This window comes from Heterodontus francisci, chromosome 9, assembly GCF_036365525.1.
Source record: "Heterodontus francisci isolate sHetFra1 chromosome 9, sHetFra1.hap1, whole genome shotgun sequence".
In the NCBI taxonomy this organism is placed as follows: Eukaryota; Metazoa; Chordata; class Chondrichthyes; order Heterodontiformes; family Heterodontidae; genus Heterodontus; species Heterodontus francisci.
Window position 1 is genome coordinate 112,322,574 of NC_090379.1, and position 20,112 is coordinate 112,342,685.

The 20,112-nt window shown below is 45.6% G+C and overlaps 1 protein-coding gene across 1 annotated transcript in view; it reads right to left on the minus strand.

Moving 5' to 3' along the window:
* chp1 (calcineurin-like EF-hand protein 1) overlaps positions 1-20,112 on the minus strand; it is a 46,299-nt gene that overhangs the window by 16,645 nt on the left and 9,542 nt on the right. Inside the window, exon 3 of the mRNA XM_068039694.1 lies at positions 12,387-12,467. Within this exon, the coding sequence (XP_067895795.1) occupies positions 12,387-12,467 (81 nt within the window). The remainder of the gene's footprint in view (positions 1-12,386; positions 12,468-20,112) is intronic.

The window sequence follows — 20,112 nt, forward strand, 5'->3', positions numbered from 1 at the left end:
TGCTGGCCTAGCCACTTCCCACAAACGACTGAGAAGAAAATCGCATGCTTTTCCAATCTATCCATGTAACTATAATCCCTGATCCCTGAAGCCATTCTAGTACATTTTTTCTGTACCCTCTCTAAAGCCTTCATGTCCTTCCCAATGTACGGTGCCCAGATTTGAACAAAATACTCCAACTGGGGCTGAACTAAGTGTTTATTATATAGGTTTAGCATAACTCCCTGGCTTTTGTATTCTATGCCTCTACTTATAAAGCCCGGGATTCCACATGTTTTATTAACTGTTTTGTTAACCTGCCCTACCACCTTCAAAGATTTGTGCACAAGCACTTGCAGATCTTTCTCTTCTAAACACCCATTTTAAAACGGTAACATTTAGCATGTATTGTCGCCTTGGAGAACTCCACTGTATATCTCCCTCCAGTCTGAAAAAACAGCCATTCACCACAATTCTGTTTTCTGTCCCTTAGCCAATTTTGTACCCACACTGCTACTGCCCTTATCCCATGGGCTTCAATTTTGCAAGCAAGCCTAATGTGTGGTACTTTATCAAACACCTTTCAAAAATCCATGTACCCATCATCAACTGAATTGCCTCATCCATCCTCTCTATCTCATCAAAAAACTCAATCATGTTAGTCAAATATAATTTGCCCTGCACAAATCCATGCTGGCTTTCATTTATTACTGCATGCTTGTCCAAGTAGCTGTTAATATTTTCCCGGATGATCAATATTCAACTGGCCTCTCTAATTGTCAAGGTTTATCCTTCTCCCTTTATTAAAAAAAAAGATGCAAGACTTGCACTCTTCCAGACCTTTGGTACCACCCCTGTATCAGAGGAGGACTGAACTCTTACTTGCCTCAGCAACAACTTACATTTACAGAGTGCTCCAAGCATAATGTTCCAAGGCATTTCACAGGAAAGTAATGAAGCAAATTTAGACACCAAGCCACATAAGGTGATAACTAGGGAAGATGTCCAAAAGCTTGGTCAACGAAACAAGTTTTAAAGAGCATTTTAGAGAAAGAAAGAGAGGCAGAGGGTTAGAGAGGTTTAGGGAGGAAATTCCAGAGCTTAAGGCCTAGACAGCTGAAGGTAGTGTCACCAATGGTAGAGTAATTAAAATTAGGGATGCCCAAGAGGCCAAAATCAGATGACCACAGGTATTTTGGACGGTTGTGGGGCTGGAGGAGGTGATACAGTTACAGAGGAGTGAGGCCAAGGAGGGATTTGAAAACAAGGATGAGAATTTTAAAGTCAAGACGTTGCTTCAACGGGAGCCAATGTAGGTCTGCGAGCACAGGGGTGAAGGGTGAACAGGTGCGAGTTTGGACATGGCCAGAAGAGCTTTGGATAACCTCAAGTTATGGAGAATGTGGGAGGCCACCAGGAGTGCACTGGAATAGTCAAATCTCGAGGTAGCAAAGGCATGAATGAGAGTTTTCATCAGCAGATGAGCTGAGGCATGGGAGAAGTTAAAGGTGGAAAAAGGTGATCTTCGTGACAGTCCGGATATGTGGTCGGAAGCTCATCTCAGAGTCAAATAAGACACCAAGGTTGCCAACAGTCTGGCTTAGTCTCAGACAGCTGCCAGGGAGAGGGTGGAGTCGGTAGTTGAGAGTTTGAGTTCAGAGTGGGAACTAAAGACAAGGACCTCAGTCTTCCCAATATTTAATTGGAGTTTAAAAGAGCAGTGGGAGGGAGTGAAACCAGGGAGCAGTTTAAAACAGTCCAGTCCAGTCTGTGGCTCCAGAGCGGACCAACTGTGTTCTGAGAAAAATGCACGTGACACAGCACAGGAAAACAAGTAGCTGATTGGATGGTATCTTTCAAAACTCGGGTAATTTTACGAATTGTAAGGTTTTATTAGCAGTAATAAGGTTGACTAATAGTAGTAAAGCTTATTAGATTGGCTGGGAGTACTTCAGAGTTAGAACTATTGGTAAGGTTTGTTACTATTGGTGAGGATATTAATACTATTGGTAATGTTTTAGTATTGGTAGGGTGTCCTAATACTAATCAACCTTACCACTATTAAGTTTATTAGCAGTAATAAGGTTATTATTAATATTGGTAAGGTTTATTGCTATTGGTAGGGTATTAGTAGCAGCAGGGTTTATTAGTCGTTGGGTTCGGTTGTAGTACCAAAGTTTATTATCTAATAGAGGAATGGCAGGGCTGCTCCAGCCTCTGCAGTGCTATGTGGGGACTCCAGCACGCTTCTCAGGTCCTGGATAATCATATGTGCAGTAAGTGTCATCAGTTGCAGCAGCTTGAGCTCTGGGTTTCGGAGCAGCAGTTGGCGCTTCTGCGGTGCATCGTGAGGTTGAGAGCTTCGTGGATAGCATGCTTATAGATGTGGTCGCCCCACAGCTTAAGAGTATACAGGGAGAGGGGGAATGGGTCAAGAAAAAATAGGCAGGTAGTGCAGGACACTCGAGTGCATCTCACACTCCAACTGGTATTCAGTTGAGGAAAGTGATGGTTCACCTGGGGAGTGCAGCCAGAGCCAAAGTCATGGCACCACAGGTAGCTCAGCTGCACAGCGGGGTACAGGGAAGACTGGAAGAGCGATGATAGGCGATTCGATAGTCAAGGGAACAGACAGGTGTTTCTGTGACCACAGACGGGAAGGTATGTTGCCTCCCTGGTGCCAGGATCAAGGAGGTCACCGAGCGGCTGCAGAGCACCCGGGAGGGGTGAAGGGTGAACAGCCAGCAGTCGTGGCCCACGTTGGTACCAACGACATAGGTAGAAAGAGGGATGTGGTCCTGCAGATGTGAGCTAGGTAAGAAATTAGCAATCGTTGGATTACTCCCACACGCAAGTATAGAAATAGGAGGATCGTGCAGATGAATGCGTGGCTGGAAAGATGGTGTAGGAAGGAGGGCATTAGATTCCTGGGGCACTGGGACCAGTACAGGCCGGACGGGTTGCACCTGCATACAGCTGGGACAAATTTCCTTGCGGGGCAATTTGCTAGTGCTATTGGGGAGGGTTTAATCTAACTTGACAGGGCTGTGGGAACCAGGAGATAATACAAGAGAGGAACACCAAGGTACACAGAGAGCTCGAAGAGACAGATAGCACGAGAGTAGGAAATAGCAAAGTATTAGATGGGATCAGAGCGAGAGTGTTAGTCAGTACTAGAGAAGCGAGTAGTTCTGTATTAAATGGGAGTGGACTGAGAAGGACTACAAGGAATGCAAAGACAGGGGTGGCAATACTGATCAGCGAAGACATTGCAGTGTTAGAAAGGGAGGATGTCCTTGAAGGGGCAAGGACAGAATCCATTGGGTTAGAGTTGAGGAGCAAAAAGGGTATGATCACATTACTAGGGGTATTCTATAGGTCTCCAAATAGAGTGAGAGAGATGGAGGAGGAAACCTACAGGGAAATCACAGAGATGTGCAAGAACTATAGAGTGGTGATACTGGAGGACTTTAATTACCCAAATATCGATTGAGATAATTTTAGAGTAAAGGGTAAGGAGGGGGGAGGAATTTCTGAAATGTTTTCACAAGAACTTCCTTGATCAGTATGTTCTTAGACCAGCTTGAAGAGGCATTGCTGGATCTGGTGCTGGGAAGTGAGGTGGGCCAAGAGGATCAAGTGTCTGTGGGGGAACACTTGGGTAAGAGTGATCATCGTATCATAAGATTTAGACGAGTAATGCAGAAAAGTGAGGAATGAAATAAGGTAGAATGTCTAGACTGGAAGAGGGCTAATTTCAAAGCAATGAGAATGGATCTAGCCAGGGTAGAATGGAAACAAAGACTGGCAGGATGAGCTGTATCAGAACAATGGATCATCTTTAAGGAAGAGATGCTTCAGGTACAGGCTAGGAACATTCCAACAAGGCTGAAAGATGGGGGAACCAAGCACAGGGCTCCTTGGTTGATGAGGGAGATAGAGATGTTGAAATAAAAAGAGGGTGTATATTGCATGTCAGGTGAGCTCATCAAGTGAGAACCAGACCGAATACAACAGGTTACAAGGGGAGGTGAAGATGAAAATAAGACTGACAGACAGAATATGAGAATAATGGCAATCAACATAAAAGGGAACACAGAGATCTTCTACCGGTGGTCACCACACTATAGGAAGGATGTGATTGCACTGGAGAGGGTGCAGAGGAGATTCACCAGGATGTTGCCTGGGCTGGAGCATTTCAGCCATGAAGAGAGACTGAAAAGGCCAGGGTTGTTTTCCTTAGAGCAGAGCAGGCTGAGGGGGCACCTGATTGAGGTATACAAAATTATACGAGGCATTGATAAGTTAGAAAGGAGGAAACTTTTTCCCTTAGCGGAGGGATCAATAACCAGGGGGCATAGATTTAAGGTAAGGGGCAAGAGGTTTGGAGGGGATTTGAGGAAAAAGATTTTCACCCAGAGGGTGGTTGGAATCTGGAACACACTGCCTGAAGGGGTGGTAGAGGCAGGAACCCTCACAACATTTAAGAAGTATTTAGATGAGCACTTGAAATGCCATAGCATACAAGGCTATGGGCCAAGTGCTGGAAAATGGGATTAGAATAGATAGGTGCTTGATGGCCAGCACAGACACGATGGGCTGAAGGGCCTGTTTCTGTGCTGTATAACTATGACTCTATATAAATAGTAAGCGGGTGATAAGAGGAGGACTGGGGCCTATTAGGGACAGAGATATGCTTAGAGATACTTAATGAGTGCTTTGCATCAGTGTTCACTAAGGAAATGGAGGCTGACAAAATATCAGTAGAAGCAGAGACAGTAGAGACAATGGATAGGATAAAAAATTGAAGGGGAGGTACTGAAAAGGTTGGCTATGCTGAGGGTAAATTCGTCACCTGGTCCAGATGGCTTGCATCCCAGGTTGCTAAGGGAAGCGAGGAAGATGATAGAGGGCTTGCCATAATCTTCCAACCTTCCCTGGATACGGGTGAGGTGTCAGAGGATTGGTGAGTGACAAATGTGCCACCCTTATTCAAGAAAGGGTGTAAGGAGAATCCTAGCAACTACAGTTCAGTTAAGTTATCAGTGGTGGATATGGTTTTCAAAACTATAATTGGGGGAAATATTAATGGCCACTTAGAGAGGTTTGAGTTAATCAGAGAGACAGTACAGATTTGTAAAAGGCAGATCATGCTTGACTAATCTAATTGAATTTTTTGATGAAGCAACAGAGAAAGTTGATGAAGGGAATGCGGTTGATGTTACTTATATGCGTTTTAAGAAAGCATTTGATAAGGTACCACTTAGAAGGCTGGTTAGCAAAATTAAAGCTCATGGAACAGAAGGGTCAGTGTCCAATTGGATAAAGAATTGGTTTATGGACAGAAAACAGCGAGTCGTAGTAAGCAGTTGTTTTTCCAGACTGGAGGATGGTAGACAGTGGTGTTCCCCAAGGGTCACTGCTGGGACCACTGCTATTTTTGCTATATATAAATGACTTGGATCTTGGAACACAGTAGAATCTCAAAATTAGCTAATGACACCAAGCTTGGAGGTGAGACAAATAGTGAAGATGATATGAACTGCCTGCAACAGGACACAGATAGGCAAGCACAATGGGCAGAGAGGTAATAGATGGAATTTAATACTGACAAGTGTGAGGTGATGCATTTTGGAAGAAGGAATAGGGAGAGGAAATCTAAACTTAATAGTGCAGTTCTAAAGAGTGTGCAGGAACAGAGCGGGCCTGGGGTGGATATGCATCGATCTTTGAAGGTGGCGGGACATATTGAGAGAGTGGTTAGCAAAGCATATGGGATCTTGGGTTTTATAAATACAGGCATTGAGTACAAAAGCAAGGAAGTTATGCTGAATCTCTATAAAGCTCGGGTCAGGATCCAACTGGAGTATTGTGTCCAGTTCTGGTCACCACACTTCAGGAAGGATGTGAGGGTCCTTGAGAGGGTGCAGAGGAGATTTACCAGAAAGGTTCTAGGGATGGAGAAATAGACATGCGGGGCTATGGGGATCGAGCCGGTAGCGGGACAGCATAGCTCCGTGAAGAGCCGGCATGGACTCAATGGACCGAATGGCCTCCTTCTGTGCAGTAAATGATTATGATGAGGAAATATCTGCTCATCCAATACTGGATGTCAGATAAGCAGTCTGATAATTTAGCAACAGTGGGGGAGTTAAGAGACATGGTGGTGAGGTGGAGTTGGGTGTCGTCAGTGTGCACCTGAAAACTGATGCTATGCTTTCAAACGATGTTGCTGAATAGCAGCATGTAAATGAGAAATAGGAGGGGGGCCAAGGATAGATCCTTGGGGAACACCAGAGGGAATGGTGTGGGAATGTGAAGAGAAGCCATTGCAAGTGATACTCTGGCTATGATTAGATAGCTAAGAATGGAACCATGCGAGAGCAATCCCACCTAGCTGGGTGATTGGAGGAGGATGGTGTGGTCAACTGTGTCAAAGGCTGCAGACAGGTCGACAAGGACAAATAGGGATAGTTTTACCTTTGCCAGTCACATAGGATGTTATTTGTGACTTTGATAAGAGCCTGTAGGCCTGAGGCCTGCAGCCACTACTCTTTGCACGTTTATATGTTGCAATTTACTTCTGCTTTGCTCTTGATTTAAAAAAAAAACCTGTATTGAATTTTTAAAGGTTACTTTGTAGGCATTGATTTAAAACTAATGTGTGATTGTGCTCTGATTAAGTCAAGTAATTAATCAATTATGTAATCAATGGTAACCAGTAGTAATATTAAATGTGAACTTGTTTGTCCCAAGAACTCTCCTTTTGTTTTCATGCTGGTCAAAGGAGGCCATGTTCACACATGTTGTGTTGTCTGAACTACTCTTTATCTCTTCTTAAAAATAACGTTTGTTTCCTATTGTTTAACCAGCAGTCAGTTCTTGCGGTTCTTCACACACCCACCACACACACACACAAACAGTTCTTTCGATGTCCCTTGAACTACAAGCTAGGACTGTGGGCAGCCTTGCAGACAGGGTGGTCCACTGTGGTATGGAATCAGGAGGTGGAGTTTAATTGATAGACAATGGGATTCTCATGTCTTACAAGCCTTTTTGGAACTGCGGCAGGGGGGGGAAACATGATTGGAGTGCCAAGACAGACACCAATTTGGGAGGAACCAAGGATGCATCCCAGACAGGTGACTTATCCACTTCAACTACTGCCAGCCTTTCTACTGCCTCTTTTTTTATTTTTATCTCATCAAGTATTCTATCAACCTTCATGTTTATCTTTGGCAAAATCCTCTTCCTTGGTAAACACTTGATGCAAGATATTCATTTAACACCCCAGCCACGCATGCTGCCTCCAAAAACAGACCTCCATTTTCACTGGCTCCTCTGACAAACCTTTTACTGTTAATATAGAAGACCTTCAGATTCCCTTTTTGTGTTAGCTGCCAATCTATTCTTGTACTGTCGCTTTGCCTGTCTTATTTTCTTTATCACTTGTCCTCTGTACCTTTAATAATCAGCCTGATTCTCCCTTGTACTGTGTTGTTAATCTTTTTTTAAAATCTAGATGCTGCTTGCAAATGCTGATCCTGAACAGCAGAAATTTGACAGTGTAAGAAATCATTGCTTGGAATTACATAGATAAATATTTTTCATTTATAAAATACAAATCTGTAATATCTTCCAAATTTAACAAAGGCTCCACAACTTTAAAAAAAATCACGTGTCTGTTCTGTTCAGGCACTGCATGATTTGCTGAATGTTGCCAGCATTTGCTGTCCTGTGTTTCAGATTTCTTGATCATTTTCAGGTATCAGTTTGGGTTACAAAGTGCTCTGGACTTTATTTAGTCACTATGATTATTTTAATTTGTTGACATATTAAGTACGGAATGTCTTCTGACAACGCAAAATCGCCGATGTCATCAGTGCATCTGAACATTTGCCAGCTCGCCAGTATGGACCTGTGCATGCGCACACTGAAATCACCAAGCAAATCCAAACATTGCCTCACTCCACAATGGCTGCTACTGCCGCTTCCAACAGTACCTCACTTCGGCCACTCACTTCCCCGCTCCCCACTGCACCCACCCCCAGCCACTCACTTGCCGCTTCGCCGCTCCCCACTGCACCCACCCCCAGCCACTCACTTGCCGCTTCGCCGCTGCAACTGCTCCCTCGCCCTGGAGCAGCGGCAAGGAACAAGCTGCTGAGGGGCGAAGGGGTGCAAGCGGCGAGTTCCTGAGCAAGTGGCTTGGTGTGAGGGGGAGCGAGTGGCAGTGGGGAGGCAGAGGCGAGGTAGGAGCAAGTGGCCGAGGGGAGGAAGTGACAAGGCGAGGGGTGAGCGGCCGAGGGGAGGAAGCAGCAAAGCGGGGAGTGCCAAAGATAAGCACAATGGCAGGAGGGTGTAGGATACTGTTGGGGGTGGGATGGAGGCGGCAATCGCAGCCTTTGAGGGGATTTGGGTTTAATTCACATTTTGTGACAAATTGAGCAGCACCATCTTTATTACTGGCAGCTGCCTGAGACGTCACAGACAGACGTTTCAGTGCAAGAGGCTGCATTTGCGCATGTGCCAGCACTGTGCCACAAAATATGGTCCTAAATGTGAGCATGCAAAAAATCATGGACATTGATAGGATACCATCTGCCCAATAAGTCATTTCCTTTAATAACAGATGACTGCATCGATGCTATTTCCTGCTCTTGCCCTGAACTGGAAAATTTCATCAACGTTGCTTCCAATTTCCACCCTTCTCTCACCTTTACGTGATCCATCTCCGACTCTTCCCTTCCCCTCGACTTCTCTGTCTACATTTATGGGGATAGACTATCAACCTATATTCACAAGCTCACTAACTCCTGCACCTACCTCAACAACACTTCCTCACACTCTGCTTCCTGTAAGGTCTTCATTCCATTCTCCCAGTTTCTCAGTCTTCACTGCATCTGTTCGGACGGTGCAACCTTCCATACTTGCGCTTCAGATATGTTTTCCTTTTTCCTCAACCCCCAACTGCGGCTGACAGGGCCGTTGAACATGTCCATTCTATTTCACGCACTTCTGCACTCACCCCTTCCCCTCCCTCCCAGAGCCATAATAGGGTTCCCTTTGTCCTCACCTTCCAACCCACCAGCCTCCGTATTCAATGGACCATCCTCCGCCATTTCCACCACCAAATACACCTTCCCCTCCCCTCCAGCATTCCAAAGGGACTGTTCCCTCTGCGACACCCTGGTCCATTCCTCAGTCACCTCTAACATCTCCCCATTTTCCTGCAGCACCTTTCCATCCAAGTGCAGAAGATGCAACACCTGCCCTTTTACCTCCTCCTCCTTTCTCACCATCCAGGGTCCACCAAACTTTCCTTCCAGGTGAAGCAGCGATTTACTTCTTTCAATTTAGTATACTGTATTCACTGCTCACAATGTGGTCCCCTCTACACCAGGAGACCAAACGCAGACTGGGTGAATGCTTTGCGAAACACCTCCGTTCAATCCACAGGCATGACCCCAAGCTTCTGGTCGCCTGTCATTTTAATTCTCCACCTTGCCCCCATTCTAACCTCTCTCTCCTTGGCCAGCTACAGTGTTCCAATGAAGCTCAATGCAAGCTTGAGGAACAGCACCTCATCTTTCTACCGGGCACTTTACAGCCTTCCGGACTCAACATTGAGTTCAATAATTTTATTGATTATAACCTCTGCCCCCTTTTTGTTACTTTTTTTGTTGTTGCTAGATTTGTTATTTTCTTGTTTCTCACTTATTTCCTTTGCCTTTGGACGGCTGCTATTCAGGATCCTACCATTCACACCTCCTATAGACACATCTTTTGTTTCCTTTCTAATCCCGTTACCACTCCCTTTGGCCTTGCTGCATGAACCCTTTTTGTCATTTAATCTCACCTGCCCTCCACCCTATTACAGACCTTTCCTTTTGTTGTTCTTCCCACTCTCCCCCCTTCATCTGTTCAAAACCTGTTATATTTCGAACTTTTCTCAGTTCTCATGAAAGGTCACAGATCTAAAACATTAACTCTGTTTCTCTCTCCACCGATGGGGCCAGACCTGAGTATTTCCAGCATTTTCTGTTTTTATTTCAGATTTCCAGCATCTGCAGTATTTTACTTTTGCTTAATTAATTTCCTTTGTTCAGGAAAGAGCAGCTAACCTGCCATAATGGGACTCCTTCAAATTAAATGCTAAAACGTTCACCGAGATTCTTATTGAAGTGTAGCCTGGAAAAGCTTGTGGGAGGGGGAGAGGATACCCTGGCAGATCCCTCTGGGTAAGGGGTCACAAGGCATGTAAGTATCTGCAGGCCAGTGCTCTGAATTACACTGCACCACCCGAAAAAGAACAAAGAGTTGCACTTACATTCACAAACTCGGGTTGTTTTACAGTAAATGAAGTTCTCCAAGTGTAGTCACTGTTGTAATGTAGGCCCATTGTTGAGACCCCTTACTTACTAAACAGATCAGCCATGCAGAAAAATTGATGGCCCTTTAAAATCAGAAGCCCATTAACAAGGTCAGATGGAAAAAGTGTTGCCTCACGAATTAATTTGTTCCTATTTATGAAATCTTGCACCGTTCAAAAATCTTTTGTTTTTTAAAATTTGAATTCATGAACGGAGTGCCATTTAAATGAATGGGCCAGGGTTGAAGTGAGACAGGAGGATGAAGCAGGGAAGTCAGAGTGCTGATATGCGTCACTGAGTGCCTGCTTTATGGAACCGTCGAAAGGGCCACCCATCCCTTAGCTTCATTTACAAACATTGGTGTCACATTGCACACTGGCACTGGCCATTATGGATATCTGAGAAAACCCAGCAGATGGTCCCAGTGAACACAGTAAGTTTACATTGGGGTTTCTGCTTGGTGTGCAAGACCAAAGCTTTTGGAGCACGCCTGAAATCAGTGTCGCATTATCTTTCCTGTACCTTCCAGGCAATATGATTTTTAATCTCCTTGTGCAAATATTTACCTCTGCCCTTCACAGCACGATAGAGGCGCTGAGTGTGTGTCGGCCACACTGAACAACAATTCAGTTTCTGTTTATGAATCAAAAGAGACTGTTTGATGATGCTGGCCTCAATTTTCAGAAACTCGTGTACAAGCTGTACGCCTAAAAGGGGAAAGAAGTGACCAAATGTCTAAGAGTGATTCAGGACAAATAACAGGAATGTTGGTTACAGACTCCCAACCCAGTCACGTTAGTGTGTTAAACTGGAGCCAGCGGGCAGGGGGCTGCAGCCAACCATGGATGTATCCGTCGGCGTCAAGAGGCCACAGCAAATGATGGGGTGGCACTGGGGGAGGGGAGACTACAGCTCACCACGGGCAAAGGAGGAGGCCATTCAGCCCATCGAGTCCACGCTGGCTCTCCACTGAGCAATCCAGTCAGTCCCACTCACCTGCTTGATCCCCGTAGCCCTGCAAGTTTATTTCCCCCAAGCGCCCATTCAATTTCCTTTTGAAATCATTCATCATCTCCACTTCCACCACCCTTGCAGCCAGCGAGTTTCAGGTCATTACCACTTGCTGTGTAAAAAAAGTTCTCCCTTACATCCCCGTATCTCTTGCCCAAAACCTTAAATCTGTATCCCCTAGTCCTTTTACCATCAGCTAATGGGAACAGTTTATCAAAATGGTTCCAGGTATGAGGGATTTTAGCTACAATGTTAGATTGGAGAAGCTGATGTTCACTAAGCTGTCGGATTGTCATAAAAACACGACTGGTTCACTAAAGGTCTTTACAGAAGGAAATCTGCTGTCCTTACCTGGTCTGGCCTCCAGTTCTACACCAATGTGGTTACCTCTTATCTGCCCTCTCAAGTGGCCTAGTAAGCCATTGAGTTATATAAAACTGCTACTGAGTATTTCAGTTCAAGAAGGCAGCTCACCAGCATCTTCTCAAGGACAATAAATGCTGGCCTTGTCCACATACCATGAATGAATTTAAAAGTTATTAAAAAAAAAGTGAGATACACAGACAAACTGGTAAATTCAGGACTGATGCCTGGAAGGAATTCTTTACAGAATGTGACCAAACCCTTGAAAGGGATTGGATTGGAGAGTGGAAATAGAAACCCTGGGATGATGGTGGCAGGGGGGTGGGGGGGGGGGGCGGGGGTGGAATTGTCTGTATCTACGGAAAGATGAGCCAGATGGGTTTGAACAGCCATTTTTACCCATCCCACCTCATAACACATCAACCCATTAGAAAGGAAAGAGGCTTTCTCCTGAAAGTAGATAAATGTCCCAATGCCCCCAACCCATTGCAGGCCAGTTACCCAACATCTCAAGGGGCAATAACTGGGCTGGAGTTGAAAATTAGAGGGACTATAAGAACCAAAGTGTGACTTGGTTTGAGGACAGAAGTTTGGGGCAGAACCACACATAATAGAAACTGAAGGGTTAATCATTGAAAGATACATTGGTTCACTGCTCACCTTTCAGGGAAGAAAGCGTTGATTATCCTGTCTCCCAGCGGGTTAATGGCCAGCTCCGGGATCCGTTGGAAATCTTCACGGCTATAAGGACACAGAAAGACAGAAGGGTTTAACTTTGCAACAGAATGATGAGCAATAATCTGAAGAGGGGGCCTTCCAACGATGGCAGTGTAACTGAGCTGCATGATGTGGAAACTCAGCCACACAGATAAGAACATACAAGGGTAAGAAAAGCCATCAGCCCATCAATATGGGCGGCACAGTGGTGCAGTGGTTAGCACCGCAGCCTCACAGCTCCAGCGACCCGGGTTCAATTCCGGGAACTGCCTGTGTGGAGTTTGCAAGTTCTCCCTGTGTCTGCGTGGGTTTCCTCCGGGTGCTCCGGTTTCCTCCCACATGCCAAAGACTTGCAGGTTGATCGGTAAATTGGCCTTTATAAATTGCCCCTAGTATAGGTAGGTGGTAGGGGAATATAGGGACAGGTGGGGATGCGGTAGGAATATGGAATTAGTGTAGGATTAGTATAAAATGGGTGATTGATGGTCGGCACAGACTCGGTGGGCCGAAGGGCCTGTTTCAGTGCTGTATCTCTAAATAAATAAAATAAATAAATACTCACTCTGTCCATTCCACAGTGCAAACTCATCCACCCCACTCCCGAACCACGAGAAATACTAACTCCTGGGGAGAGAAGGAAACCTGTGGCTGCCATCATGGAAAACTGGAAAATCCTTCAACTCCCCATGGCAATCAACCAGGGACCATGGCTATCCTTGATGCATACTTAATCAATCCTTTACACCCCATTACCCTTAGGCAGGACCTCAGAATCAGGGAGATTATTTCCATCCATTGTGCTAGTCCCAAAGGTTGCAAACTTCAAATCCTATTTCATCTCAAAAACTGACCATCACTCTGTTGAAGCAAATATCAGCCACGCTCACTATCCCCTGCGGTGAGCTATGCCACATACCCAGACCCGTGTAGTGGCCACACCTGTAACATGCATTCGTATTCTCTCTCCTACATCTCCACTTCCAAGCCTGGTCTGTGCAGAGCTTGCTGATCTCAACCCAAATGGTTGTGCTGGCACATTACCACTTGTCAATGGTGTAAGCGAGCTGGTCTCTCATAACTGTACAGTAATAGTGTCACCACAGGCTGCCAGTTTAAGCAAAAGGTCCTGCACAACATTTTACATTTATACAGCGCCTTTAATGTAGAAAACTTCTCCAAGGTGCTTATGAGCGTAAGCTGAAATATTACCAAGCCAAATATATTGAGGGGCGATGAAGAGCTTGGTCAAAGAACAGGGTTTTAAAGAGGGTCTTAATGGAAGAGCGGGAAGTATTTACAGCGTGCGATGCTGTGTTTACGCTCTACAAGAGCCTCCTCCCGGCAATCAATATGTCCTTCTATTCCTTTCTCTCCTGCGTGCTTATCTAGCCTCTCCTTAAGAGGTGAAGAGGCGGAAGGAATTCCAGACATGTCGGCTGTGACTAAGCTGGTAGTGCTCTCGCCTCTGAGTCAGATGTTTGTGGATTCGAGTCATACTCTAGAGATTTGAGCACATAATCCAGTTCAGTACTGTCAGAGATGCTGACTTTCGGGTGAGACATTAAACCGAGGTCCCGTCTGCTCTCTCAGATGGAGTGCTCTCTGGTTTCCTGGCCAATATTTATTCCTCAACCAACATCACTAGAACGAGTAACATTCGCGCCCCAGGGATTGACATCTCCTGACTACAAGGCACAAGTCAGGGGTGTGATGGAATACTCTCCACTTGCCTGGATGGGTGCAGCTCCAACAACACTCAAGAAGCTCAACACCATCCAGGACAAAGCAGACAACTTGAACGGCACCTCATCCACCACCTTAAACATTCACTCCCTCCACCATTGACGCACTATGGCTGCAGTGTGTACCATCTACAAGATGCACGACAGCAACTTGACAAGGCTCCTTCGACAGCAACTTCCAAATCTGCGACCTCTACCACCTAGAAGGACAATGACAGTGGACGCATGGGAACACCACCACCTGCAAGCTCTCCTCCAAGTCACACACCATCCTGGCTTGGAACTAAATCGCCGGTCCATCACTGTCACCAGGTCAAAATCCTGGAACTCCCTTCCTAAAAGCAGTGGGAATACCCCCACCAGATGGATTGCAGCAGTTTAAGAAGCCAGCTCATCACCACCTTCTCAAGGGCAATTAGTGATGAGCAATAAATGCTGGCCGAGCCAGTGATGCTCACATCCCACCAAACAAATAAAAAAAAAGATCTAGTCAATCAGATTGCTGTTTTGTGGGATCTCACTGCTGTGTTTCTTATTATAACAGAGATGACACTTCAAAAAATTACTTCATTGGCTGCAAGGCTCTTTGGGACATTCTGAAGTTGTGAAAGCCACTGTATAAATACAGGTTCTTTCTTTTTAGAAGGTTCAGCCACCAATGGAGGCTGGCGGGAAGAGGGCTACACAAAGCAAACTAATGAAGCTGGTATTGATTTGTCCCAGAATCTTGACGGTGACGCAAAACTGTCTGACTGTAAGATGAACAGACTGCTTCCTTTCATTCTGAAGGAAGTTGTCTGTGACCTTGCCCTCACCATGGAGGTGACTTGGCTGGAGCTAGTTTAATCTGGGTGAAACCTGAAAGTACAATAACTGCTTTTAACTTGTAATGAGAGCTGCTGTCCTACAGGAAGTAATCTAACTTTGAAAAGCATGCTCAGACTGTGCCAGAGACAAACCATGAAGCAACATGCTGTTAGATGTTACATAGCTGAGTCATCATATTGACAAGTGAGTGAGCGATCAGCTTTCCTCCTCCTTATAGCTTTCACAACATAGCAGCAGCATTCCAAGGTTACAAAAATTAAACTTCTCTGTCCTGTGTCAGCCAGCCCTTCACAGATCCCCTTTGCCGAAAGGAACTTTCATCAGAATATGAAATAGATCTAAAATGGTACAAGCGACTTTTTTTTATGAACATTAGAACATTACAGCGCAGTACAGGCCCTTCGGCCCTCGATGTTGCGCCGACCATCTGACCTACACTATTCCATTTTCATCCATATGTCTATCCAATGACCACTTAAATGCCCTTAAAGTTGGCGAGTCTACTACTGTTGCAGGCAGGGCGTTCCACGGCCCTACTACTCTCTGCGTAAAGAAACTACCTCTAACATCTGTCCTATATCTTTCACCCCTCAACTTAAAGCTATGTCCCCTCGTGTTTGCTATCATCCGAGGAAAAAGACTCTCACTATCCACCCTATCTAACCCTCTGATGATCTTGTATGTCTCTATTAAGTCACCTCTCCTCCTCCTTCTCTCTAACGAAAACAACCCCAAGTCCCTCAGCCTTTCCTCGTAAGACCTTCCCTCCATACCAGGCAACATCCTAGTAAATCTCCTCTGCACCCTTTCCAAAGCTTCCACATCCTTCCTATAATGCGGTGACCAGAACTGCACGCAATACTCAAGGTGCGGCCTCACCAAAGTTTTGTACAGCTGCATCATGACCTCGTGGCTCCGAAACTCGATCCCCCTACTAATAAAAGCTAACACACCATATGCCTTCTTAACAGCCCTATTAACCTGGGTAGCAACTTTCAGGGATTTATGTACCTGGACACCAAGATCTCTCTGCTCATCTACACTACCAAGAATCTTCCCATTAGCCCAGTACTCTGCATTGCTGTTACTCCTTCCAAAGTGAATCACCTCACACTTCTCCGCATTAAACTTCATTTGCCATCTCTCAGCCCAGCTCTGCAGCCTATCTATGTCCCTCTGTACCCTACAACACCCTTCGACACTATCCACAACTCCACCGACCTTCGTGTCATCCGCAAATTTACTAACCCACCCTTCTACACCCTCATCCAGGTCATTTATAAAAATGACAAACAGCAGTGGCCCCAAAACAGAACCTTGCGGTACACCACTAGTAACTAAACTCCAGGATGAACATTTGCCATCAACCACCACCCTCTGTCTTCTTTCAGCTAGCCAATTTCTGATCCAAAGCTCTAAATCACCTTCAACCCCATACTTCCGTATTTTCTGCAATAGCCTACCGTGGGGAACCTTATCAAACGCCTTACTGAAATCCATATACACCACATCCACGGCTTTACCCTCATCCACCTGTTTGGTCACCTTCTCGAAAAACTCAATAAGGTTTGTGAGGCACGACCTACCTTTCACAAAACCGTGCTGACTATCGCAAATGAAATTATTCTTTTCAAGATGATTATAAATCCTATCTCTTATAACCTTTTCCAACATTTTACCCACAACCGAAGTAAGGCTCACAAGTCTATAATTACCAGGGCTGTCTCTACTCCCCTTCTTGAACAAGGGGACAACATTTGCTATCCTCCAGTCTTCCGGCACTACTCCTGTCGACAATGACGACATAAAGATCAACAACAACGGCTCTGCAATCTCCTCCCTGGCTTCCCAGAGAATCCTAGGATAAATCCCATCTGGCCCAGGGGACTTATCTATTTTCACTCTTTCCAAAATTGCTAACACCTCCTCCTTGTGAATCTCAATCCCATCTAGCCTAGTAGGCTGTATCTCAGTAATCTCCTCGGCAACATTTTCTTTCTCTACTGTAAATACTGACGAAAAATATTCATTTAACGCTTCCCCTATCTCCTCTGATTCCGCACACAACTTCCCACTACTATCCTTGATTGGCCCTAATCTAACTCTAGTCATTCTTTTATTCCTGATATACCTATAGAAAGCCTTAGGGTTTTCTTTGATCCTATCCGCCAATGACTTCTCGTGTCCTCTCCTTGCTCTTCTTAGCCCTCCCTTTAGATCCTTCCTGGCTAGCTTGTAACTCTCAAGCGCCCTAACTGAGCCTTCACGTCTCATCCTAACATAAGCCGCCCTCTTCCTCTTGACAAGCGCTTCAACTTCTTTAGTAAACCACGGCTCCCTCGCTCGACAACTTCCTCCCTGCCTGACAGGTACATACTTATCAAGGACACGCATTAGCTGCTCCTTGAATAAGCTCCACATTTCGTTTGTGCCCATCCCCTGCAGTTTCCTTCCCCATCCTACACATCCTAAATCTTGCCTAATCGCGTCACAATTTTCTTTCCCCCAGCTATAATTCTTGCCCTGCGGTATATACCTGTCCCTGCCCATCGCTAAGGTAAACCTAACCGAATTGTGATCACTATCGCCAAAGTGCTCACCTACATCTAAATCGAACACCTGGCCGGGTTCATTACCTAGTACCAAATCCAATGTGGCATCGCCCCTGGTTGGCCTGTCCACATACTGTGTCAGAAAACCCTCCTGCACACACTGGACAAAAACAGACCCATCTAAAGTACTCGAACTATAGTATTTCCAGTCAATATTTGGAAAGTTAAAGTCCCCCATAACCACTACCCTGTTACTCTCGCTCCTGTCGAGAATCATCTTCGCTATCCTTTCCTCTACATCTCTGGAACTATTCGGAGGTCTATAGAAAACTCCCAACAGGGTGACCTCTCCTCTCCTGTTTCTAACCTCGGCCCATACTACCTCAGTAGACGAGTCCTCAAACGTCCTTTCTGCCGCTGTAATACTTTCCTTGATTAACAATGCCACACCCCCCCCTCTTTTACCCTCTTCTCTGTTCTTACTGAAACATCTAAATCCCGGAACCTGCAACATCCATTCCTGCCCCTGCTCTACCCATGTCTCTGAAATGGCCACAACATCAGGATCCCAGGTACCAACCCATGCTGCAAGCTCACCCACCTTATTCCGGATGCTCCTGGCGTTGAAGTAGACACACTTTAAACCAAGTTCTTGCTTGCCAGTGCCCTCTTGCGTCCCTGTAACCTTATCCCCAACCTCACTACTCTCAACAGCCTGTACACTGGAACTACAATTCGCCTGCTGATTTAGTTTAAACCCCCCCGAAGAGCACTAACAAATCTCCCCCCCAGGATATTGGTACCCCTCTGGTTCAGGTGAAGACCATCCTGTTTGTAGAGGTCCCACCTACCCCAGAAAGAGCCCCAATTATCCAGGAAACCAAAACCCTCCCTCCTACACCATCCCTGCAGCCACGTGTTCAACTCCTCTCTCTCCCTATTCCTCTCTTCGCTAGCACGTGGCACGGGCAACAACCCAGAGATAACAACTCTGGTTGTTCTTGCTCTAAGCTTCCACCCTAGCTCCCTGAATTTCTGCCTTAAATCCCCATCTCTCTTCCTACCTATGTGAGTGAGGACTCACCCCCACACATGTTCTAGAGACTGACAGCTCAAACCAATGCGGTTCCAGACTTGATCTGTTAAGTTTGCTGATTTTACCCCTGGGTGTGATTAAAAGTGCAATAATTGGTCTCAACTTCCACAGGGCGGGGGGTTGGGGGGAAGGGTGTGATATCTAGCCTGGGCTCTACCTCTCACTAGTGGCCCTATTGCTAATGTGATGGATCTTAGGACTTTGTGATGCCTACTATGGGTGAATAGCCTGCCAACACAGTTGAGGCTCACACGTGAAGAACTATTTCTTGTGCGAGGTACTCGAGCACAGCCTGTATCTGTGGAACTGTGCCCTAGTAGTGATCTTCACCTTCAGGACAAGGAGAGTTTTTCTGAAACGTGTATACAGGGAAACTTCTCTGATAGCAAACATTGGGTGATGGCCATTTTATATCCACCACAAAATATGAGACGACTGACTGCTCCAGCATTGGAATGCCTGGGGATGGGTGGTACAGAGGATAGCACAGTCCCACAGCACAATCTGCAACCAAGAACGAGGGAAGATGGCAGATCCTTAATTGAATGGATACAGAGATGAGGAGCAAAACCCAAACACACAGAATACTGAAGCAAAGAGGTAACATCAAACTTCTACAAGACCGTAGGCTGCAGTTGGAGTATAAAAACAGAAAAGGTGCAGCATAGATTTACCAAACCATCGGTGTATAGAAAGGTGGCCAAAGCCCCTCTCTCCCCAAAGCTCTGCATCAATTCAAAACCATTCCCACTGCCCCAGTCTCACTCTACAGACCTGTATCAATCCCAAACTAAGCCCACTGCTTCACCCTCTGCCCTGCTCTCCCCATTGCCGTGTATCAATCCCAAACCACGCCCACTCTCCCTGTAGCCCTATAACAATCCTAAACCACGCCCTTCTCTCTCCCCGTAGCTTTCTCTGCTTCAAACATGTATCTTGTTTTCTCTTAAAAGATGTAACTGCTTCCTGCAGCAAAGCAATCCATAAAACCTCTGTGCAAAACCATTTCTAACCCCTCCCTTTGCTCCAGGTGGACTTTCAATTGATGACCCCTTCTCATTGACTCAGCTAGAGGAGATAGCATTTCCCTATTCACTCCATCAGAACTCTGCATAATTATAAAAACCTCAATTAAATTTCCTCAGCCTTCTGTGTTACAGTGAACGAAGACCCCGCATCTTAAGACTCCCCTCATAACTACAGTTTCTCACCCCAAGTATTCCCGACTGTCAAGATTGTTAGTAGAATTGAGCGGTTACAGTCATGAACAGGGACTTGAGAAATGGGAACCTTTTCACTGGAGCTGGATGGTTAATGAGTAACCTGTTGTATTTCTCTGGATGTCACAATGGAAGAAGTCATTCATCAGGATAACACACGACTTGCTGCGCTTGAGAAAATTATGTCATCTCATAATAGTTGTTTTGTGCCTTCAATAATAGGCAACTCTT